The sequence below is a fragment of the Xyrauchen texanus genome, chromosome 9 (genome assembly GCF_025860055.1).
Source record: "Xyrauchen texanus isolate HMW12.3.18 chromosome 9, RBS_HiC_50CHRs, whole genome shotgun sequence".
NCBI lineage: Eukaryota > Metazoa > Chordata > Actinopteri > Cypriniformes > Catostomidae > Xyrauchen > Xyrauchen texanus.
In genome coordinates, this window is record NC_068284.1 from 16,959,669 (window position 1) to 16,986,258 (window position 26,590).

At 38.0% G+C, this 26,590-nt stretch overlaps 2 protein-coding genes across 2 annotated transcripts; one reads left to right on the top strand and one right to left on the bottom strand.

Annotated features, from left to right (window-relative positions):
- Positions 1-7,855: 7,855 nt before the first annotated feature.
- On the top strand, positions 7,856-9,927 carry LOC127649684 (prostaglandin E2 receptor EP4 subtype-like). The gene is made up of 2 exons (XM_052134921.1): positions 7,856-8,704; positions 9,331-9,927. Exons 1-2 carry the CDS (start codon positions 7,856-7,858, stop codon positions 9,925-9,927), a joined length of 1,446 nt encoding a protein of 481 aa, XP_051990881.1.
- A 7,927-nt stretch (positions 9,928-17,854) lies between these two features.
- On the bottom strand, positions 17,855-24,362 carry LOC127649423 (artemin-like). The gene is made up of 4 exons (XM_052134501.1): positions 24,307-24,362; positions 20,861-20,949; positions 20,540-20,726; positions 17,855-20,410 (listed from the first exon to the last, which is right to left on the bottom strand). Exons 2-4 carry the CDS (start codon positions 20,912-20,914, stop codon positions 19,938-19,940), a joined length of 714 nt encoding a protein of 237 aa, XP_051990461.1. The 5' UTR covers positions 20,915-20,949; positions 24,307-24,362; the 3' UTR covers positions 17,855-19,937.
- Between the last annotated feature and the right edge of the window lie 2,228 nt (positions 24,363-26,590).

Sequence of the window (26,590 nt, forward strand, 5' to 3'; positions counted from 1 at the left end):
AAGTCATTATTATGAGATACTAAGTCATTATTACGAGATACTAAGTCATTATTATGAGATGCTAAGTCATTATTATGAGATACTAAGTCATTATTATGAGATACTAAGTCATTATTACGAGATACTAAGTCATTATTATGAGATGCTAAGTCATTATTATGAGATACTAAGTCATTATTATGAGATACTAAGTCATTATTACGAGATACTAAGTCATTATTATGAGAAAGTTTCTCATAATAATGACTTAGTATCTCATTATATTGACTTACAAAATCACCTTTTTTTATTTAACTGTGGCGGAAACCGGCTTCCATACTAATGTCATCTCTGAGACAAAGATTTTTTTTTTCAAAGAATCCAGCTGTTTTAGTTGAGGTCTGCCTTCTTTCTTTTTCGACTGTTTTCCTCTCTTTCTGCTACTGTTTTTATTGTTTCTAAACTAAAGACTGTTCTTTAATATATTAGCAGAGCACAATGTAATGGTTCCATATTTTATTGGGTGGCTCTGAGACAAAGATTTTTTTTTTCAAAGAATTACTTCACAGTGATAGATGTATCTCAACAGCAACAGTATAATGGGGAGGAAAGAATAGACAGAAAGACAGAACATTAGAAAGCGTGTTAGGGTGAAAGACAGAAAGATGCTTAATTAGCTGTGGAGAGGCAAATGACAGAGAATACAAAACTCCTTCTACCCTCCAGTAAAAACCAAATGCTCTGGCAGGTCATTAGATTATTACAACAACATTTAAGGTATGATGCACCGCTCCTCCCACACTGCATAGCACAGACTGCATCATGCTCTCACCAAAAGCACATCCTCACAGTTAGCTTCAATTAAGTACACTACTAGTCAAATGTTTAGACACACCTTTTCATTCTTTATTATGACTATTTCCACATTTAAGAGTAATCATTAATTCTATGAAACTATAAAATGAAGTATGGGAATTATGTAAAAAAAAAAAAAAAAAAAAATCTAAACCATATTCAACAAACTGGATGACAGGAGATCAAATGCTGCTGAAATTTGTCTGTGATTAATGAAATTTAAATACACTGCTCCCAGTGGCCAAAGCTGAAAGTATTGTTGAGGTGAAATGTCCATAGAATAGCACCAAAAGCAAATTGAAGTTTTACTTATAAAATGATATAAATAATAGGGATGTGCACAAAATCACTATTTGATTATTCTACAAGTGCTGTAGAGGTCTTCAAACTAACCAAGCACACTGACACCTGACAAACCGTTGAGTATAGGGCCAGGTTTCGGTCAGTTTTTCAAGTATAGGGCAAGGTAAAGGCTGTTCACACATGTTTTTACGTTTGTCTGAGCATTTTTAGATGCCGTGTCAAGATAGAAATAACTTCAGTTTTTATAAATGCATCTCAGGACACCTGTGTTCTGATTCTTTTGTTGCTTTTATAGTGCAGGTGTCACAAAGCTTTAACGTTCTGAACAAAATCAATTCCAGATTCCAAGTTTCAGCACTTAATAAATGCTAAGCCAATGTTTATTCCCTTTTGCTCTGGTGTGCAGACAATAATTCCACAAGATAAATGCTAAAACATTTAAAAATCAAAGCATCCTGAAGAGGCAAATAAACCGCAGCAGTGTAACTTCACACGCATGACAATACTAACGTTCACTGCCTCATGGAAATTTGAACCTACCCAGGCCGAGCAGATATCAGGTTCGGCACAAATTTAAATTACATTTTTGCAGGCAGAGACAGTTTGATTATTTTTGTTTGACATTGATGTGAGTGATTTTATATTTTGAGGATTTACACTCTGAGCACTCTGTTGGGAACATCTCTACACCTACTTATTCATGCGATTATCTAATCAGCCAGTCAAGTGGCAGCAATGCAATGCATATCATCATGCAGAAATGGGTCAGCTGCTTCAGTTAATATTCAGAATCCATCAGAATGGGGGAAAATTTAATCTCTGTGATTTTGACCATGGCATGATTGTTGGTGCAAACGGTTTGGTTTGAGTGTTTCTGTAACTGCTGATTTCCTGGGACAACAGTCTCTAGGGTTTACTCAGAATGTTGCCAAAAACAAAAATCATCCAGAGAGCGACAGTTCTGCAGTCGAAAATGTTTTGTTGATGAGAGCTATTTAGGCTCATTGCTCACTGTGGAATGTAATTCCCTGCTATTTTGTGTAGAGACTGATGCATATCCATTGCGTTCTTAATCTCCAAGTCCCGACTACCGATGAATAACCGAACAACCGTTTGTGAACCCTTGCTTTATCCGAATATTACAAACAGTTACCAAGCACATACGTAGTAAATAACATAATTCAGTCAACAGGAATGCATATTTTATTAAACCTGCACCTAAACCCAAATTCCAACCCTAAACCTAACCGACAGTAAAATTACTTCCTTGTTTCCATGGGACAAGAACCCATGTGTCGGAGACTTTAGCAGCACAGGGAAAGGTGATCACAATTAGTTTCTAAGTATTTCGGTGGTATGGGTTGATTTCTGGATATATGAACATTTGGAAGCTGCATGACGATCTCCTGTGTGATCATGTTGTCAAAATAGTTTATATTTGTTTAATAAATGTATATTTGCCTAAAAAACAAATTTCAAGTATTTATGCATAAGCCTCTAGAACAAAAGTTTTTTTTTTTTTTAAATCTTGACGAGAAACATACATTCAGTTAAGTGTGTTAAAAATTTTGACCGTAGTGTATGTCATTATCTTTAAATCCAGATGAACTAAACCACCATAATGAGAACAATACAACAGCTAAAGGTTTTAAACTACAGTAAATATATTAAGCAATTGTGCGTACATGTTTTAATTAGGCTAGAGATGGACTCCCAGCTGTTAATCACTAAAACACAATTTCAGCTTACACAAAATCAAGCCAATGTTTGTTTAAAAAAATGTTCATCGCAGACTCAGGAACAGAAATAGGTGGCACAATTAATGAGCCAAAGGTTCAGGATATTGAAGGTCCATCGTGAGGCAAATACATCAAGATCATCAGCCACTTCAGATGTGCTGTGTTCAATTCGTTTCTCTTATAATCCAATTTAAAAAATCGAAGTGCATGAGTCCATTTAATTAGTTAATATGTTTAGCAGCCCAAAGGGGAGGTAGTATCTCCAACCCACACATTGGAGTCATGATACATTCAATTTGTGAGTATATAGAAAAGAAAGTTCGCAGACACATCTGAGCCTTAAGCACAAATTCAGCAGTGGTAAAGTATGCACAGATATATTTAAAGGTGCACTCAGTAATATTTGTCCTCATTAAAAAAAACATTCTACTAAAGAAATGAATAGTAATTTAGACACGTGTCTTAAAGGGGTCATGACATGAGAAACCAAATTTGCCTTGATCTTTTGGTATATAAGAGGTCTTTGTATCATTAAAACGTCCTGCAAGTTTAATATTTTAAGACGTCCTCCCCATTCTAAACGAATCATTTATTTAATCAAGCTCAAAATACAGCTCGTTCTGGATTCATGGTTAGAAGTGACGTGTCGGTTAGAAGTGACGTAACAGCGTTTGCATATGACCGCCTCCAGCACAAGATAACTACGCTTTAAGCGCAAGACAGCTACGCTCATTTCGTATCGCCGTGCGCCTCACAAGTGTTCAGTCGATGGACAGCGAGCTCTGACAGAGACTACTTGTGCACAGGAAAATTACGATGCCACACAGATGTGCTGTTCCTGGCTGTGGTCAAACAAAACCTCTGAATAAGCTGCCGAAAGAGCCAGACGTCAGGGAAAAATGGATGCAGTTTATTTTTTGCGGACGACCCAGTCACGGCAGTGTTAACTTAAGCGTTTGTTCTGTACATTTTAAGGATGACTGTTTTGAGAACAAATCTCAATATGATGCTGGCTTTGCCAGAAAACTGTTGCTCAAAGATAAGTCCGTGCCGACTATTCTGGGAACAACGACGACGCAAACTGTAAGTAATCTATTTTAAACTTTAAACTACTTTTTAAAGCGCAATTTCATTCATTATGAATAATCACAGTGTTTTTACTTAGTTTACTTGCATATTGTTCTGGCTGGGGGCGTCAATAACTGATACATAGGCACTGACGTTAGCCAATCATAACAGTGGGCGTTAACACTGAAGTCTTAAATGGAAAACGCCCCCAAAACAGACTGTTTGAATCAGAGGATGAGAAACAGGGTGGGAAAAGGTCATAAATCACTAGATTTTAAAAGTTTTTCTTAAAAAAAAATATATTAATACTATAATTGCACCTAAGGGAACATAATAATACAATAAAAAAAACCATGTCATGACCCCTTTAATGTCAGCCATGTTACTTTGGGTATCATAGCAACACTATCGAGGAAAAGGAAAAATACAGCCAGGCTCAGCTAATCTTGTAAATTCTTTAAATGTGCTTTCATTAATGCAATTGATTTCCTAATGATTTTCCATTGATTGTGTGTAAACACCCCTTAGTTTTTTTCCCTCTCAAGGGAGTGTCATTACAAACAGGGCAATTTAGATATTTTTAGAGCAATAATAATTCACCTGACATAGACCATTTATAAGATTGAAGATTTAATTTTATTTTCCCTCATAAAAAAAATCCATCCAATGCCATCAGTTGCACAAATCCAGTCCATGATTCCATTTTTCGATATGTAAATATCATATAAATATATAAAGCTTCCTGAATGACCTCACACCGCTACATGTGTTAAGTAATTGGGTTATGAGAAGAGTGAATGAGTTATTTGACACTGTTTGCACTGAGACATTTATGTGTTTGCTCATAAAATAGGTATATATGCTTAACGCACTCACACACACACAAGCACATAAAAGTAGGGTAGACGAATCTTCCCCTCTGTGTGTGACGTGAGTGTGAGTGTTGGCGTCTGTGGCCAGAAGGTTACTGATATGAACACTGAATGAGATGGTTGCCTGTGGTGCTGGCCACTCACCACAGAATCCAGCCTGTATTACAGCCGAATCTATTTACAAAGACAGAGACTGAGAAGATCCACCGCTACACACTGTAGCATCGCTCCTTATCACCCTAGGGATGATGAATTCTTTCATTTTCTCAAATTAGATCAACTCCCGGGTTTATGTTTTCAGATACCTGTGGTGGAGAGAATAAGAGCTTTAACGAGATCCTGCTGAGAAATCGTGATGGCAAGGCTCCACATGTCATCTTACATACTCCCATCTGTACAACTTCATATAGATTTCTGTAGAATTATAACCCTTCCTGTGCATTAATACTCCCATATGGATTAAGAGACGGATGCCAAGAGTTTCCCTGTCCAAACACAGCAGAGATCAATACCTTTCCAGTCACCACTACTTATCAGCTCGAGATGAGCAGAGTTTTTGTTGGACTAAAATTTGCAATCATCATTGATTAGAGAATGTTTTCTTGTCAGCTTCTCAAACAATGAAGTCTGCTTTAATACTAAATAAACATGTGTAGGTGTAGTGATGGATGACGTATTAAAACAATAGCCTTGTCTTTCTCCAACATTTCCCAACAATCATGGAGCTATAAAAGAAAATCACAATGCATTTAAGGGATTCAAAGATGGGGAAAAACAAAAGAGACAATAGATCTGTTAGACAAAAGACTTTGGTCCTGAGAAGATTTGAATCCGAACATTTCTCTTCCTCCTCATCTGAGATTGGTTTAATATTATGTATTGTTAATAATGGTAACACAAATAAATAAAACCTAATCACCGGATCCAAATCACCGGATATCACTGGTGAAGGGAATCATTTGTCTTTTCACATGATTGTTCAGCCATTGATGTATTGCTGATGCAATCAAGTCACTGCATAGACTATACAATAATTAAAAGTAATTACAACATTTGATTTCCTTTAATACTGTACAATAGAAAACAGGGCAGGCTCATAAGTGAGGTATCACCATTGCAAATGCTTGCCTGTGCCATGAAAACGTCATTAAATTCGAACCTCTTTCAGACGATTCCGCCACATGCCTTCAGACTGGGAAGTCTTCTAAAAATATTGTAAGTCGCTTTGGATAAAAGTGTCTGTTAAATGACTAATTGTAAATGTAAATCAAATAGATGACACTATCTATAAAAACTCCTAATGAGAAAATACATACGTGCAATTACATTGTAGTACAGAGTTGCCATTTTGAAGCATAGCATTTTTTCTATTGTGGAGCAGTGTTGCCATATTGCAAGCAGCGTTCACATTTTTTTATTTAAATGCGTTTAACCCTTAAATGCATGGGAATTTCACCAAACATCTTACATATTCGGGTCTTTAGAGACCTGGCACATCTATCACAAATCGGTCTACAAAAAGCCCATATAGTGTCAAATGTTCAAAATACTTTAAAGACAATTAGATATTAATAGAATAAAACATATTTTTATGTTTTATTTTTGTATATCATAAAATAGATAGAACAGGGTTGATTACTTTCACACTGAAATTTCAAGAGACAACTGGCTGTCAAAAACATATTGAGCTACACATAACACATAATCTACACATACATTTAACAGTATTTTCTCAGGCACTTATTGAGTGTAAATAGATTCACAATTTACACAATTTCAGTAGTATACCCAAATGACAATAGTCATATCATACCGTTCATGTGTTACACTTGCTATAGTTTACTTCCATGTTGTTTGATCATTAAATAGCAATGTCAAATGTAAATCAAGTCAATCACTGAAACAACAGCCCCAGCTTGAGTAATAAATAACATGCATAATTTGTGTGTACATGAATACGGAATAGTGATAATTCACCATTGTTGATAATTCATTGTTGCACAGAAAATCAACGTGATAATAGTATTTATTTGTAAGAACTAGTATTTATATATAGTATACTAGTATTATATATATACTTGTGATATAGTATTGATTTGTAGTACTCATTCCTTTTGTAGTAAACAAAGAAATAGATATCCTGTGACAGTAAACTTATATAGATATGAAATAATCATAAAAATATAATTTATGGAAACTTTCACATACCTAAGGTCTCTAATGAGCCTACACACTTTTGGTACTTAAACCATAAAAAAACTTTTTTCTTTTTTGTGATTTTGGCATTTGTGTGTGCGTGTTACACTATTTTCAAGAGAGAGATTGAGGAATACTAAAGAGGCGTGGGCACAACTCCAAAAAATGGATGAAGTACAGGGGGTTGAATGAGGTCCCAGGTCACTACAGACTCAAGTGTTTATGGGTTAATAGAGCAATTTGTGGAGCAATAATCTCAATATTTTAGGTCCCCTAACCCAACCCCAACTCTAAACCTAACCACTTTCAAACATATAAAACATGTAACATGGGCAGATAAATGTACAGTATATTACACTTTATTACATTGTTTTGACAATAAATCACAATAAAAGTGAGCAACAGCGAAAGACAGAGAAAGATAAAAGCTCTGCAAATGAAAGTAGGTAATGCGAATTAGTTGGGGTTGCTGTAAAGCTTAACACGATTGTATTCCACTGCAAATTGGACTATTACTTTTTAAAAGCCACATACCTGCGTTTAAAATGATATTTGGATGCATGTGTGTCATCTTACGTTAAGGGATCGCCTGTGGCGTCACTACTACTCACTGCTGACATCACAACGTTGGAGGAGACGCTGTGGGTTCCTATAAAAGCAGTTACACCAACGAGTCCAATTGAGGCCACAAGACAGAGAGATGCAGGTAAACGCTTTATTATCTCTCTCGTTTGTTAACTTAACTCACACTTACTCAATGTCAAGTGGATCCAAACAAACGGCACCTATGGCGTTCTTATGGAAAAAATTAGCATAGACATTCTGTGTCTGACATCACTTAAAATGTTCAACCTGTCAGATATGAATGATTCGTATTTGAACGTGTCAGAAGTTAATGTGCCTTTCACCAACAGCTCTTCGCGTGCCTTGAGCCTCGACTATCGCTCTCTCATCACTTCAGCCACAATGTTCGGCGTTGGAGTTGTTGGAAACCTCGTGGCCATCGTGGTGCTTTGCATCTCAAAGAAGGAGCAGAAAGAGACCACTTTCTACACTTTGGTGTGCGGAATGGCCATCACGGACTTGCTCGGCACCTGTTTCACCAGTCCAGTGGTCATCGCCACATACATTGCGGGCAGGTGGCCGGGCGGAGCGCTCTTATGCCATTTCTTTTCCTTCTCCATGCTCTTCTTCGGCTCGGCTGGGATGTCTATTCTGTGCGCCATGTCAGTGGAGAGATATCTGGCCATAAACCACGCATACTTTTACTCTCAACATGTGGACAGGACCATGGCACGGTTTGCGTTGATGGCGACATATCTGGCGAATATCGTGTTGTGCATCATGCCTAGTTTTGGTTTTGGAAAGCACAAGAGACACTTTCCGGGAACTTGGTGCTTTTTAGACTGGCGCGCCATGGACTCTGTCGGTGCCTCGTATACGTTTCTATACGGAGGTTATATGTTGGTTTTAATCGCCGTTACGGTGCTGTGCAATTTTGCCGTGTGTCGATCGCTGGTTGGGATGAGTAAGATGACTCGCATGGTCAGGACACAAGTGTCCGGACACACAGGGTCCAGACGCAGCAGGTTCCCGACTTTAACATCCGTCACATCTGCGGCAGAGATTCAGATGTTCTGGCTGTTAATTTTCATGACTATCGTGTTCCTGACATGCTCCATCCCTTTAGTGGTAAGTTTTACAGTCAAACTTTAGATTACAGTGTTTATATAAGGTTACTGGATTTTTTATTTGTATTTTATTTTTCATTTTTTATTTTTTATTTTTATCCAACAGTATGGCATTGGTTACACAACCTGACTTGGATTTTTGATTTTCAGAAAAGTACTTACATGAATTCTTCTGTTAAAACGTGCTTTATTTAAGCTGTAATGTAGTTTAAATGGTCGTTTTAGGGTTTACGGCATTTCTCAGAATGACGACAGAACTTTCAAAGAAAAGTTTAGTAAGGGATTTTATCTGACTAAAATCATGGAAGCACACGTATTGTTTACGTCTTGCGGTTACACTTTTGAAACAGTGAGTGTTTTAACGTTTACGGATTGGCTCCATTCACTTCCATTGTAAGTGTCACTGTAACCACAATTTGTTATTATTCGATTTTTGATTCTCCTCCCTGACCAGTAGGTGTCGATATGCATGAAGAATGCGAATAGCCAAAAACAAAAAAAGAAGAATGTGAAAGTGGAGATTGATTGTAAAAAAGCATTTAAATATTGATCTGACCTTCAAAGTGTCACATTATTGACATATAGTACTATTGTTATGATTTAAATTTGTATATTTTTTCTTAACAGGTGCGCATCTTTGTAAACCAGCTCTATGATCCTGCTTACATATCATCAGGTGGAAATCCAGATTATCGCAGTGATCTCTTGGCCATTCGATTCGCCTCCTTCAACCCCATCTTGGATCCATGGGTTTATATTTTGTGCAGGAAAAACCTATTGATTAAGGGTTGTGCAAGACTCAAATGCATGATCGGACTGAGGAAAGATAATCATAGTCATGTTTTTGGTTGTATGGATAATCGGCACTCCCCTCCATCATTTGCACGAAGTAATTGCACAAGTTATGCATCGTTGCATACAGCCACCTGTAGAAACGAGGCTGGGAAACAAACCTGCAGGAACACAAAATCCTATGTGGACTTGAACCTTCGTCAGGCATGGGACTTTGATACAGCCCTGACTAACTTTCATCCTTTCAGCATCGAGCAGAGCGGTATAATGGTTTTTGATGACGATGGAGCATCAGTATCCAAACTGGACCTCAACAGGACAGTTGGATGCGTAGAAGGGCTACCAGCCATTCAAATATTAGAGAATAAAGCTGAAATAGTGACCTGCACCTTTAGTACACCAAGTTCATGTGGATCAGAAAAGAGACATTGACCTAAAAAGTTTAGATTTTAATGTGTGTTTACATTTTATTGCACAACCTTAAAGTTTCGGATTTTATGTGATCCCACACTAGGTTTATTCTACTGAGCTATGTAGCCTAACTTTGTACTGTGAGAAAAAGAAATTGACTTTTTCTTTTATGATGATATATTTTCACAAATAATTCTGTGAATTTACCTAATTTTGTCCTGGAATGATCCATTTTAGGATTAAGATATGTGCCATGTTGTGCCATTTTGCATGCTGGGCTGTACTTCTCTGTGACTTGTAAAACTGTGAATAATTTATTAAAGGTCCAATTTTCATTATAGTATTAATTATAGTATATTAATTATACATTGTTGTATTGTCATTATTTATGATAAAACTATAAAATCCTGTCAAATATATATATATATATATATATATATATATATATATATATATATAATGATTAATGCAATTAATCGCACTGCCCCCGGACCATAATAAGGAAGATTCCTGAGAAATGCAAGCTTGTAGTACCACCTGTTTACTCCAGAGGGCAGTAAGTGAAACTTCAGCTGTATGGGCAACATGCAGTTTATACAGAGAACAAAACAACACTTTAGCAGGCAGCACAAAACAAACATGCATTATGTTCTTGCATTCAAAACACTTGGAGCGTAAATTCGAACTACGGGATCTCAAGATGTGTTCAAAATTTTAAACTATAGTTAACTTGACTCAGTGAACTAAACATTTTATGTTTATGACGCAACTCACCCACTACACAAGCTATCTGACACTATATTCCAACATGTTCATTAAGATCGCAAAATTCTGGCCTGTTAATAGTTCCTAAAATATCAAAATCCACAAAAGGAGGTAGATCCTTTTCATATTTGGCTCCTAAACCATGGAATATTCTCCCTAACACTGTTCGAGATGCAGACACACTCTCTCAGTTTAAGTCTAGACTTAAGACTCTTCTATTTAGCCTGGCATACACCTAATTTATCCATCAACACACAATTAGGCTGCTTTAGTTGGGTCTGCCTGAACCAGAAACCAGAAACATTGAGCATGATCTCTAACTCTGAAATAAATGTAATGGCATCTATGCTAATATTATTTTATTTGTTTCCATGTCTTAACCTTGGGACTCCTATCCTGAGGTCACCAGAACCGGCTGGATCCAGCTCCATTCCTGCTTCGTGTTGGACTACACTGCTACGTGTCGCTGAATGATGATGACTAAATGCAGCCGGTGCCAGCCTAACATCACTTCAGTCTATTATGATGGACTTCAGAGGATGAACTGGTGCCAACTCCAACCTGAATCATCTCGGCCTATTGATGGACTACCATCTTGAAATGAAATGCTTAGACTAACTATTGCCAACAAAAGCCTTCATCAGCCAATTAACAAGGACAACTGCATCAATGTGAACTTCTGCAATTAATCCAGGATGGACTTCAAAGACATTAGTCATTTATCTTACAGTTCAAACACAATCTATGTTTGAACACTGACCCTTATCACTTAGTTTAATAATTTTAAACCATGACTTGCACTATACATAAGTAATATTGGCATTATATTCTTGATGTTAGCCAGAGGGGAACTGGCCCCCACAGTGAGTCTGGTTTCTCCCAAGGTTATTTTTCTCCCATTAATCAACATCTTATGGAGTTTTGTGTTCCTTGCCACAGTCGCCTACAGCTTGCTCACTGGAGTTATAAATACAACTATTATTTAATTATTTTTAAACACGATTAAGAATCGTATTTTATCTATACATGTGCAGAGGTCGGTGTAAAACAAATTTAAGTTGACAAATGTAACTGACACATTTATGGGTGTTAGAAATAAAATTAAAAGTGCTTGATAAATACCAACAAGATATAAAATGACCCATTGACACTACGGAATTTCCAATATTGTGTCATCTTATCTCCAGCTATTCAACAGGGACATTCACACATAATCCTTACAGCACTCAGACCACTGAAATACAATATACAGCCTCAAGCCACAGTGTCTCGCACCCACTGTGAAATTTGGTGGAGGATCAGTGATGATCTGGGGGTACAAGGCTGGAATCAGACAGATTTGTCTATGTGAAGGACACATGAATCAAGCCATGTACAAGGCTATCCTGAAAGAAAACTTGCTTCCTTCTGCTCTGACAATGTTCCCCAACTTTAAGGATTGGTTTTTCCTGCAGGACAGTGTTCCAAGCCACACAGACAGGTCAATCCAGGTGTGGATGGAGGACCACCGGATCAAGACCCTGCCATGGCCAGCCCAATCTCCAGACCTGAACCCCATTGAAAACCTCTGGAATGTGATCAAGAGGAAGATGGATGGCCACAAACCATCAAACAAAGCCGAGCTGCTTGAATTTTTGCACCAGGAGTGGCCATCAGAATTATTCCACCAAATATGGATTTCTGAACTCTTCCTAAGTCAAAACATTAGTATTGTGTTGTTTAAAATGAATATGAACTTGTTTTCTTTGCATTATTTGATGTCTGAAAACACTGCATCTTTTTGTTATTTTGACCAGTTGTCATATTCTGCAAATAAATGCTCTAAACGACAATATTTTATTTGGAATTTGGGAGAAATGTTGTCAGTACTTTATAACAAAAATGTTCATTTAACACAAACACATGCTTTTAAATGGTAAATCCAAAGAAACTGATCATTTTGCAGTGGTCTCTTAATTTTTTCCAGAGCTGTGTATATAGAACTGGATTGATGATGCAAAGTTAAACTGCCAACAGGAGGTGAATCCACCGGAAGTGTTGCCCAAACTTTCATAGAGCATCAATTACTGACAGGTGAGAACGCCTGTTCCTCCATCTCCGACCTGTGGATACAACAGTTGTATTTCACCATCTAGTGACAATCATGTTTAATTTTTAATTAGCTTGTTATGGATAATATTCATTACGAGTAACAAGATATACGTGGATCGTGATATCTGAGCATTCATCTGCCCTGATACAGCACAGCGATTGCCAAAGGAAGTGGGAAAACTGTCCACAAGTTGTAATATAAGTGTGAAGAGCTGTCATATTTGCTTGTTTTGGGGTAACAGCATGTCTGTTTGCCTTAGAGGATCCTTCAAAAAGTCAAATTGGGATTTTTAATTTGCCTAAAATGCCCGGGATTTGCCTGTTGTCATACTGAAGTGCTCGCTGTTGAGAGAGACCGTGGCTTTGTTGTCGGATATGTAGCGTATTACAGTCACCTGGATTTTGTGATTGTAACACAGAAAATAGAGCAGGATTACAGTAATAGCAGTTAATATTGTAAAGTTAAACCCATTGAAAAGGTTGGATGATTGTTCTTCAGGTAAATGGTGAATTGTCTTGAAAGCCTAATGATGTTTATTAAATAATTTTGCAGCCCAGTTCAAATGCAATATTTAACTTATTGGCAATATTAAAGTAACAAATATAGAATATGCCAAACAATCTACTTATATCAAAGCACAGAAATTCAAATATTTAAGGTGCCAAAGGTGAATAATATAATTATTCACGCGCGTATTGTTGAACTACCCCAAAAATCTGCAATACACTGTGTATGCACATAGCTTTAACTCTCTTGACCATTAAGCATTGCATTAGCTGATATTGACCAGCAGATGTCAATATTGCACAGTTTTTAATTCAACATGATTTTTAGCTTACAGCTTACTGTCATTTTCATTTCACAAATAAAAGTAATCAGAAGAGGAGGAATTGCAATCAAAAGGGAGCAGTTGCCCTTCTGATAGGACTGGAATATTTGTCCTGATGTTGTGTCTATCGCAGGTTGCCCTCGGTTCCAACCCAAAAGTGAATCTTCATTGCCCTGTTCAAGCTTGTATCCTGCACCAAACCTTCGGTCTTAATATAAGGACCATCAGTTAATGTGTATATGCTGTGTGCACAGCTATTAAAGACAAACTGATGCGGCGTAATATCAGGGTTTACATATGATACATTTCTGATATTCAATTGGCTATTTTGAACAATCATCTAATCTGAAACATCGCCATCACAACTGCATTATGTCCCGCATATTTGACCAGCAACTTTTAACAACCAACTTAAGATAATGCAAATGTACATTTTCTTAAGAAGCTCAGTAAATGCGATCCAAGGAAAAGAGGGTTAGATTAAATATTTTAATGTTTTAAAATGTACAAAAGCTAGTTTTCTGAAAGTGAACTCTTGGACAAATATTTCTGATAGTTTATAGTCTTGAAAAAAAGTGCAGAACATTCTGAGAATGTCATTCAGAATTTTTTTTTTGTCTACAGAACAGGGCTAATTTAAGTTAAGTAAAAAAAGGCAAGTATATAGGCCTAACAATGTTATTTTATACCAAACAATATTATTTTTTCGTTTGGTAATTTAGTTTTTAAATTTAAAGCTTTATTCATTTGGCAGGCTTATTTATTTAATTTAATACAGGGAATTTTGCTGGCATTCTATCAAAAGTAAACAACAATAATTGTATAGAATTGGGCTCTTAGTGTTCCAAAAGCACAATGAAGCTTTTCTCCTTGTACTGTGTATGTATTTTTAATTTAAAGCATCTTTGTGCATATAAATGATATGTTTTATTGAATTGTGGGCTAATTCCATGACTACCATCTATTGTTTTGAATGGTGTGGAAAAGTAACTTTTATAAATAAATTAATAGCTACTGCAATTAAATGAAATCACAAAGAGTGGCCATTCATTTGTTCTCCGTACACGTGTCAATGACAGACGCGTGAGTGATATTTGTGCTGGCACTACTGGAAGTGTTATGTCGGAGATGTGTTTGCAGCATCGGATCTGTGCAGGTATGCCACTAAGACCAATCCATAACAGTGCGAGTAAAGCTTCACATACAATAATAATTAGCTTTCAAGGATGTATACCTTGTCATCATTATCACAGGCTAATGATTGTGGTAAATAATGTCGTGTGACACACAATTTTTGTGGTAATGCCAATTTTTTTCCCAAAACAGTTTTTTGCCACATTTGTAGTATCGACATAGAGTTTATGCACTATAGTTTAACAGAAAAATATTATGTCGACACTTGTGAAATTAGAGCGAAAAGTTTAGTTTATATCAGCTACATCGGAAAACATTTTAAAGCGCTACACATTTTGTCGACTGTTGAACTAGCTGAAAGTCAATAAAAGTTACTTCATTAAACTGTTGAATTTAGTGACAGTTAGGGTATGAAAAGCCATGTGTCAACACTTCTAGGCCTACAGAAATGTTATAACACAAATGCGGCTTATCTGACTTCTATTGCTTTAATCAAATTGCTTTAGAGAAATTTTCAAGAATGTAAATAAATCTGAAAAGTATCATATCAGGTCCATTGAATTCAGGCCTTATAAGTCTTATGAAGCATGCGGTAACATTGTGTGATGCATGGGTGCCAACAGGATTTAATTTGAGACTTGTCTTGAACATCAAGGGGATTACCGTGTGAAGAATTAACATGTTTCCACTGACCACTGTATAAATATTGCTGTTTTAGTCATTGTTTTGGACATTTTTTGTCACAATTGAGTTCTTTAGAGGTGATATCATCTCTGTACAAACCTAACATGTGCACACACCAAGGTCGCCAAACCAGCCTTTTTTCATTGTATCCACTTACCCCCACAGTCCCACGATATAAAAATGTTGCCCTAACATTTCTGTGCCACCACAGACTGATCGCTTGCCCCTGCCTGGCCACCGTTTTGAAAAACTCTTGGCTCCGCCCCTGGTTCAGACAGATCAGTTCTCGTGCTAAAAAAGCAAAATGAACCACAATGAATAGAGCAGAACACAGGTGTCTCGAGATGCATTTTTATCAGTTAACTTGACACAGCATCTAAAATGCAGCACTCTCGTGAGAGACTGTAAAAACACAGTGAAACGTGACGCAGTTGTCAAAAGACATCCATCTAGCGAATGATTACATGGAAAATGATCGAAAAACAACACGAGCGGACACAAAATCATGTTCAGATTGAACAGCCCCTTGTTCACATGACACAGCTAACAGTTTTTTTGAGCAGGTTTATCTTCAATGAATCGGTTGATTCGCTTCACCAAAATAAGCTGTGTGCCAAATGACGCACTATACACTTTGTACTTAAACATTTACACTATACATTTATACACTCAGCAATTTAGTATATGAATGAAGTGTAATACTGTTCCAGATAAACGCTAAGAAATGTTTACTAGATGGAAGCATTTGCTGTTTTCTGCCTGAAGAAATTCATGTTTCAAATGCAATGTATTCCCACAAGCTTTAGCAAATTAAGCCAGCATGTCACACTTGCTGATTTTTCCAGTGATTTTCAGGTGCAAGTTTAATGTACATAATTGCTAGTAGGTTAGTAGGTGAGAGATGGAGAGCGCATTAGCACCTGCCAGCTGCACTCAGCCGCATTTCATCACAAATGCAAATTGTAATCATCCATTGTGATTCTGTCACCAAGCGTTTGTCCTGTAGTTCTCTTACACTAAAATGACTAACAAAATCAGAATGCATTGTCACAACAGCCTGTTTTTATGTAATATCTTGATTCACAGAAAGCTGCATTTGGACATGCATGTTCTACAACAAACCTTGTGGGGATAAATACGCAATCACACAATTTTACAAGATATATTACTCCATGAATCACACCCTTAAATCACACTTTTAATTTTTTTTATACTCACACGTTACTCCTGTTGTTATTTCGGCGAGCTCCACATGACAGGGAATCAGAGAGAGTGAGTTGTGGTCAGCAGGTATGTTTGTCACCCCTCCACCATTTTTAATCGGCAAGTGTGTCATACCTCCGACTGAAGAGAGCGAGATCTCAGCAAAATGCAAGTCTAACACCCTTGTCTAAAATGTAGTTGTTTGGATTCTGTTAGTGTGACCCAGCTTTAGCCAAACCCATTTGAACACCTATATCTCAAACACTCTTATAATAATCACACAGCATTGGATGATGATAAATCATTCAACTCACATTTGTAAGTTCTTCACAGATGTTTCGCTTGTTGCCACGTCCACACTAATAGTTTTCAGATTTATCCGGATAAATGTGGATGTCACTTTAGTAGTTGTAATTGATTGTAAGTCCAGCATTGTGGGCAGCCCCATCCACTACGTAGGGCAAGCCTTGACCATTGTGGGCATAAAATGTCTAACATAACACATTCATTTTTTTTAGTTGGAGAAGTACATCGTCTGGCTTTTTTTGTGGCATTTTCAGTGTAAACATACTATTTACACTACTCACACAATGAAATGCCATAGAATAGTGCAGAAGTATGCAATTTGGGACAATCCACAAGTCTTAATGATTGATTCATAAATCCAACTATCAGAATTGTATTATCTGTGAATTTAACAACTTAAATTTCGTTCTGTACCACATACAAAGAGATGTTATATAACTTCAAAAGACTTGGAATATAGCGCACACGTCGAATGGGCAATTTTTATGATCAGTCACAGTCCCAATTTCTTTTGTTAACAAACAATTTAACTAGAGTACTAACCATTGTAATCATGTCCTTGCAGGCATCTCTGGTCCTAGCAATGCAGTTATCCCTTTAAAATGTAGAAGAAGCTCCAATCTCCAATTAAGTTCACCCATGGTGTGAGATGAGCAGACTCATTGCACAGAGGCCCCTGAGCCACAGCTGGGCTGGCCTGTAAGGGGTGTGCTAATTAGGAGCTCAACAGATGGAAATGTTCTTTGCACTTTAGCGCAAAGTTTCACCTAGGCCTAGGGCCTAATAGTGCTATAATATACATACATGTCTCCAAGCAATCTACCTTACTACCTGATGATTGTCATTAGCTGAACTGGCACGAGAGCTCATTGGAGGAAAAAATGCTCTTGAGTTGCAGATGAAATGTTGTACAATTTTAAGGTGTTTAATGCACAATCTTTTTCTCCTTTTCATTTGTGTTTAGAAGGTAGGCTTTTCTTCAAACCTAAAATATGAGGCATGGAACAGTACAAAATTGTGCTTGTAACTTGTTTAAACAGACAACCTTTCTCTAGAAAAGATTTGTAGCCAGAGAAAGATGTTACATATGATGCAGTCTATTTGTTGCTTCCTCTAGATTCAAATTGAAGAACAAGAATCTTATTCACATTATTTATAAACAGCTTAATATCTATACAGAAAAATATGTAATACAAAAATAAAGAGTAACTTTGTCAATGACAACAACAATAATAATAGATAAATAAATCATGTAAAATACTGAAGCAAAGAAATTGTCATTAAGAAGTTTATATTTTTAAAAGTATTTTCAGAGCAGCTTTAAATGTTGAAACTGGATACAACATCAAAGTTGGGAAGACAAACAGCCTAGTCAGAAGACATTCCTTACACCAATCCCCCCATCCCCATCCATAGAGTTTCGGAAGAAAAATATTTCAATTTCCTTTTTATAAATTGAAGCCGAGTCTTTCGTGTAAGCGTTCTGAGAGTTTTATAACTCTTGGATGACTCAAATAAGGACCCAATACAGCATTTGTCATGATCTGACAGGAGATGTCTACAAGTCCTTCTCATCCAATCTAAATATTTTGAATAATTTTCTCAGTTTTTTCTCCCAACTGGGATATCTTGCAGCTGACCTTGTTCAAAGCCTTGCTGTTATTCATGCTGGTTCATCATGAGATGACAGGGATTGCAGAACAGAGGCCAAGGTATAAACAATAATAAATATAAACATCCAAAAGACACATCTGTAGACATAGCAATAAATAAATAACTTATATGAAAAAATAAATATGATATCTGTACAGTAAGTGTTAAGGGATGCATGGCATCCATTTGGTAACAATATGATAAACAATGACAAATGCATTGTGGTCGTTATATGTGTTGGGGAAAAAAAGAAAACACTAATGGGTCTGGATAAGCACTGTCACTTGGATCCAATAAAATTATGCTATATTTATATAACTATAATGGGGGAAACCCTGTCAAGAATTCACAGGGAAGAATTATTTTTATTTATATCATGCTTAACTCATGTATTTAATGCAAATATTTTTTTAACATCATATGTAGTTTAAGGTTTGATGCACTAGCATAAATAAATTAAAAGATATTTAATTGTCCTATTACTTGCTCTAGATAGCTTGACAGTAAAGCATCAAATATTAGTTTTTTTATATATATTTACCTATATTCACTTATATATCTGTCATCAACACATGGAACATGACCATTTTTATAAGCATTAAAAATGTAACAGAAAAACACGTTTTATTTCAGTCCGGTAAAATCCTGAGAAATTAAAGACCTAATGCAAATACAGTCAACCTTTAGCGCTTCCAGCTAAAAGGGTAATACTAACTGGCCTATGTGTTTTCTATGGGCTAAATTTCTATTAATACTCCACATATGATTGTGCAATTACATTGTAATTACAACAATAATGTGCAATTAATAACCAGTAATCCAAACTTAGCTATTCTGGCTGAAATATTACATGCCAGATGGAAGGCCAGGAAAATGGGCACTGACATCCAGGATCAACAAATGAGCCTGACAAATGAATTAGTGTTTCGTGCTGTATCCAAGTCTGATGAAAACTCCTGGTAAGCAAACGCTCATCAAGTTATAACATGTAGTTTTCTGTTTATAGAGCAACTGAACTGGACAATCCAAAGTTGCTGTTCTTGCATCCTCAGTGATGTTGCTCCAGAGATTCTCCTCTTCTCTGACTCGTTCTAATCCCATCCAATCCTTTCTGCTGAGGTTTGGTGTGACAAAAGTTTGTATACTGTACATAGGCTGTTGTTGTTAATCACTCACAGCCCCTAGAGACCAACCAAATTCCCTCATAGCTTTTCAAACAGGGCCAACACTGCCTGACCTCGTTTTGTAGCTATGGCCCAGGAGGCTTCCCGATTCCTCCTCCTTTCTTTGACTGTTGCACCATTTTTTCAGGTCATGAAAAAATGGCCTCTTTTGATGAGGCAAGCTGGCCTCTTCCAGCTTGCCTCATCCTACGCACTCACAATCTGCGGCCGAGAGTGACTTGATGGTTCTCCAGGTTGTGGAAGCATCCATGAAGGAAACTGGTTCATAACCTGTGGGGCGGCAACAAGGTTGTGCGCTAATCTTCCTGGCGGTGCGCTTTGGCAGGCTGCCATTGTCAAGCAGAGCATGCAGAGCCAAGTCATAGTTACCACGGGACCTTTGGCAGGAACCGACACAGAACTTGAAGAGTACAATTTCGTCCGAGTCAAAGCCCATACCCAGGTCTCGAACGCGCATCTCCCGTTTTTCCACACGGCAGTCTCGGCTACTGTGACGTCGGCCACTATTCTTGTCTTTCTTTTTCTTTTCTTCCTTCTCTTTTTTCTTCTTTTTCTTGCGTGCACCTTTGGTCTGTATGTCAGAGGTGTCAGGCGAGCGGGGTGAACGTTCCCATCGCACTGACTGCTTGTCTTCCTCAACAAACACAGATGACTCTGCAGGAGGGATGGAAACAGATGGAGAGAAACAGAGAGAGTAAGATTTACCACCTTTCTTCTTTTCAGGGTTGAATCATTTATGGTTGATTCATTCATTGAGAAATCATTGCGAGACACCCTACTTACCAAACAAATCATGCCATGTAGAGTCACTACCCTCTTCTATCTTCTCCTCAATGTCTGGAAGAGCCTCTAAAGGCGGCTCCACCACTCCAGTGCCAAGTAATCCCACTGCAGCTTCAGATTCTGCCCTGAAACCTGACCTGCCTCTTGCCACTAGGGGCAGCAGAGACATCACAACCCATACAAACACCTGAGCAAACAAAACAGAGGTTGATGGGTTAATTAATGTAAGGACAGTTTTTCACAGTTATTAGAGCATCCCCAGACTGCTAGTTATTTGAATCAACAGATGTGCGAGCAAAGAATTTGACAATTTCTACACACCTGCCAGCTTTTCCTTTGACATGGTTCATTGGTGACTGATGGCATGGCAGACATTGATCTGATCCGATTCCTTGGCCACCAACTCCCACCTGCATGGACAGAACAAGTGATGGCTCTATTATACACCGACCTACAGTCTTACAAGTACATACCAAGGTAGGTAATGTAAACTCAAGTGTGCAACATGCGGGTGACACGTACACATATATATACACACTTATACTGTAATCAAAGGTGTCCCATTCATCACAGGCATAATGCCTTTAGAAACCGTGCTTATTGAGACTTGTGTAATCTCTGAGCGCGGCTGGTGCTAACTTGCCTGTGGACAAAGCTACAGTGTTAAAAAGAGCCGTTGTCCATCAAATAAACAAACTTGAAGTAAACGTTGTCAAAAGCATTCTTGGCGTGGTTTGATTAAAGCATGTAGAAGAAGCTTCGTTGCTCTCAGAGGGTCTACAAGTCACAGAGATACAGTGAGCGTGATAAGGGCTCTGAGCAATGCAGATGTTTTTTGACTCATTGCTGTGTGTGACTGTGTAGCCTGTGCTGGGGTCTCTGATTTATATCAGGGTCAGGGACGGGGCACAGTGTCTCAGTTAACCCCATTCAAACAGCAGGACTCAGTCAAACATGGCAATGCAAAAATGATTGATGAGGACAAGCCAATTATTTGCTAGGGGAAAAGGAAAAGCAGGCAACCATGCAGATTGTGCCGTGCCTGTATTTAGACATACATAATTTGCGTTCCAGTTGTGTGGAACTGACAAAGGATGGATTCCTTTCTCTTGCTCACCTCTGAGAAGACGGTTTCAAAAGAAACTGAACTCGATGGCATACTCAATCCATATGATTCACAAGAATTAACTCAAAATATGTGAAAATTAAGGCATGAGCTACAAGAGGCTGTGCATTACTAGTATTAAGATGCATTTTGGGACATCTGATGAGACAAATCACTGTTTACACCTGGACATAACACGTCTAAATGCGTCTCTTCTAACCACTTGCGTTCAGACATTGAGGGAGGACAAACAGCAATCACTATGTCAGTGTGTTACTGCACAAAAAAAAAGTTAAAGCACAAAAAGTGAAAGAAAAAGATGTTACGAAAAAATAAATCAGTGCTCCTAATTATACTTGCATTTAATCTAAGCACAAACCTGACATTTACAGAGCAATTCTGTGTTAAGTGGAATATCTGTTTTGACTGAGCTTCAGATGTGTGCTTCTCATATGTGTCAAGTTCTGTGAATTTGTTGTGCACGTATATGTATAATTTTTTTCAAATTTTCAGATTGTGTGGTTATTTCCTTTCAAAACTACATGTAACCAGCAAGTTTACAATTCTTGTTTTAGTGCAGCGACTGAATGACAAGTGAGTAAGTGGTGCTTTGCTTCTGTTTGAACACATTCGAACGGATGAGCGTTTACACTACGAGCCCAATGTTCTTGACATTTTTTCGACCCCGTTCATAGCTTTCTTTAGTGTGGTCTCATTTAAAATGGATCACCCAAAATACACATTACTCACAGTTCATGGCATCTTTATTTTCTGACAGGAATGACAATGGCTACGTTTACATGTACACAAATTCTCTGATTAATGCAATAATCTGAGTATAAAGAATAATTAGATTAAGATGTTAACATGATTTGGGCCAATCACTTCAATCCCGTGTACATGCTACTTGCCATTACTCTGATTATTTGCTGAGAAATTTGATGTTTAAATGCTTTTTTATGAATTAATATTCATTACAAAAAACAACTTGCAAATATGAATCTTTAAATACATCTTGGCATAAGGAACATTTGTCTTTTTGAACGATTTATTAAAAGAAACATTTCATTAGAGTAATTTTCGACTACACTGGTTGCTCAGTCTGTTTTGATTCACCAAGAAGAATCGGATCATAAGAGTCATTTGTGTGTGAATCGGAATATACGCGATGGATGTTGTTGTTTCACTCACGAACACAAACTCATTTCAAAGACGTGTTTCTTTCCCATTATTTTGCGGCATATGGTCTTTTTATCTCCCCAACATTCAATTCAGACTGTAAACGGACATTCACAACTCGAGAAAATATGTTTTCTTTTGGCATGGGGCTGTAGATGGGGGCAGGTGTACAACTGCAGGAAAACCATTAAGCCAAAAAGTAAGTGCAGCTTCTTTTTTGCAATGTTTTCGAACCTGTGTTTGAGTGCAACATGATCCATCTGCAGCACTGGTGCAGATGCACTTTGGTCAGAGTAGAAAAAATGCAATGAAAGCATTTACATACCTCTTCAATTGGTTGTATTATTTTTTTTTAAAGTGTTTTGGATCGTTCCGCTGATGAAACATTGAACATTTTTCCAAGAAATTTCAAAATTGGCAAAGTTGACAAAAAATCTCCAGACAACATGAGTTGTGGATAATAAGAGGTGATCTACAGTAGGAGCATTATACAGCTTTATACAGTGCATGTCATTGAAGAGACTATGAAGTCTATTCCTCACAGCCTTGTTTTATTCACGTCAAAAAAAAAATTTATATGGCACTACTGTGAATAAGGTCTATACTAGGGCTTCACGATTTGGACAAAAGTCATATTGCAATTATTTAGAAAAATATTTAGATTGCGATTATGATTAAAACAATTTTTTTTATATTTTTCACATGTTCAACTGCCAAAAGGCTACAGGGGTTTTCACCCTGAAGTCCACTTAAAAATAACCAAACTCAGTCATTTTTTCCAATTAACCCACAAACAAATATATATATAAACAGTGAAACAAAGAAAAAAACACTGTCGTCTTCATATCCAAATTGTACCCATTCTATTTTAATATTTACTTTAGGCCTTAAAAACCAGTAGGCTTATACAAACTATTCTCTACTGTATATAAGATAGTCCTAAATAATGAGCCTTAATGTCAAACTGAAGTTGAACTGATAACCCATTGGTGTATTTATTGGTATTGGTTAGTTTGTCAACATTTCATTTAATCATTGGTATTCATTATTTTATTATATTTCATTTAACAATGCATTATATTACAGTATCGAAATATTTAACAAATATTTATTTTTAATTCTGTAGGATGTTGGTAATATTAGTTCCGCTTTAACTTGTAGGGAGTGTATTAAGGGCGACAAGCTCTCTCATGAGGTAAACAAAGGAAAGGAGAATAGAGGAAGTGCACATGCTTCACTCTACAGGCGCTACTGTTAATGCTGTCTTCTCAGCAATCATTTAATAAAGATGTTTGAATTATATCCCATCTTGTATTCCTCATTATTATCATGATAACTGTGCCTGGTGGAGACCGAGATGCTACTACCGCAGATGATAATAAAAGCACAGGTGTAGTGTAAATAGACCCAGGGAGAGAGGAAATTGCTCTATCATTGAGAATGTGAGAATCGCAGCCCGAAGGGGGTGCGGCACAGAAAATACCTTTAACTGAAGGTTCTCTTCCTGGCCCTCCACCGGGGGATGGAGAGGTCAGCTTACCAGCTCCGGAGCAAACGTCTCGTTCCCTGGGTCGTCCGTCTCAGGAACGCTTGGGAGCCTCCCGGGTCCTCCAGAATGTTCGGGAGACGGGGGCGTGCACTTCCTGCGGGGCGCTCAACGCTGTACCTGAGAGCTGGGCCTAGGTTGAAGCAGAGCTGGCTGAGCAGACGGAGCAAGTTTCTACACCGCTGAGGACTTCTGGGCGAAGTCGTCAACGGTGCCGCCAAATAGACAGAACTGTGAGATGGGGCGTTTGAGAAAGCGTGCTTTGTCTACTTCCCGTATCTCGACCAGATCCATATGACACTCCTGGACCACAAGGGTGGCCATCGCCCGTCCGAGTGCCGGCACTGTGACCTTCGTGGCCCCGAGGTGCGCGATCGGTCATTGAGTGCAGTTCCTGCAGCACATCAAGTGCAGATCTTCAAGTGCCTTGGCCTGGTGGATTTCAGGGGGGCCATGGCATGCAGGGTGGAGACAGCTTGGGGCTGCTGGTGGTAGTGAGAGCGGAGGAGCGAGGAAGCCGGTTTCGGGCATTAAAAGGTGCTCAGCTCGTCATGAACCACCGGTAATAAAGGAACCTTTGGGGGTGCGTGGCCCTAACCCGGGAACCAATCATTTAGCTGTGAGGGGTGAGGGGGGGACGGAGGGTTCCGGTCCTGCCCCATGCTCACGGTGGTCCGGGCAAGCTTAGCGGACATCTGCACATCAGGCTCACACTGGACAAGCAGACCCGGAGGTGGCAGCCCAGTCGAGTCAGACGCCGCTGTGACCCTCTCCGATGCAGCGGCGAAATTATCATCCAGCTCACGGGGTCTGAGGGAGTAAACAGACTGGCCGTGAGGTGAACTGCTCTCACCTCGAGCCCGAACTTATAGAAAATTATACATTTTCTAAATAAACCCTGCACCATTACTCCCTCTGATCTTTTCTTAAATTCACCTTTGGACTCCAGCAGTCTTGAACGATATGCTGAAGAAATCTTTATGGCTGAAAAAAAATTATCTCATGTGTTCCTCGGGAGCATGTCTAATGCTGTATCTTAAGATCTTCAGTCATCTTAGTTTATTGGATGCTGTTTATTGATTAAGGCAAATTTAGAACTGATGTCTGCTAAATCCAGCCAAAGAAATACAAACCTGGTTTCAACAGTTTCAAGACATATTTATGGTATCTCTGGAGGATCGGTTCAACTGAGAGAGACCACATATGACCAGAGGTGAATGTGAATGTACTGTCAGGAGGGTTTACAGCATGGAGTTCTATTTAAATGCAACTTCAACCAAAAAACAACCTTTGCATGTGTTGCATTCAAATAGAAAAGTTTATCTGGAAGGATTTATTGTATTCTGATGAATTTCTATTTCTAATTGTATACATTTCAGAATCTCCTTAAATATGTGGCACTTTAACTAAACTGCCATAATTCCTTCATGAGCGACATAAAAGCATACGCCCTGAGCTGCATATGTGTGATTGTTTGTTTATAAGTGGTGAGTGTGTATGCGTGTTATGGCTGGAACTCTGAGAGCAAATGTACACATCTGTGTTCCTGACCACAACAATCATTCTTACAGTCTGGCCGGATGCCCTCTCTCACTCTTCAGCTCCTATCCAGAAGAATGTATAAACTTATTGCAGAAAAACCAGACTGACCATACGAAACAAATCAATATCAGACACCAATGGAGAAACAAGACCAGCACTGCCACAAGAATGTGGAAAACTATTATAGGCTAAGTGCAGTATAGCTAATACTCAAATAACTGTAATACTATAGTTTGACCAGCACTTGGGCTCTGGGAGGCTCATTTTGTGCTGTCAGTTTCTTAAAAAGCCATTTGCCCTTTCATTCCCTGACGACCCCCCACCTCACTGCTTCCTGTAAGCTGAGTTGGCACACTGGGGCACAGGCCAGAGGTTATGATATGAGCATTACCTGCCTCTCAAAAACACAGCAGGCTGTTAAAATGTGAGCAGCAATCAAAATTGTTTATGATACAGCAATTTCACACTTATTAATGAATGAATAGTTATGGATGCTTTTAAGGCCACCATTACTACTACTATTGCTCATACTTGAGGTTAGGGGTTTGTTCTAAAATTATACAGCATCAGCTAGAGACATGAATGATACCTAAAATCATGTATCTTATAGAGCGCAACAGAGCCGACCCATTTATTTTTGTTGTCTTGGTTCCGGAAACGTTTTTTTTACCATAGGGAT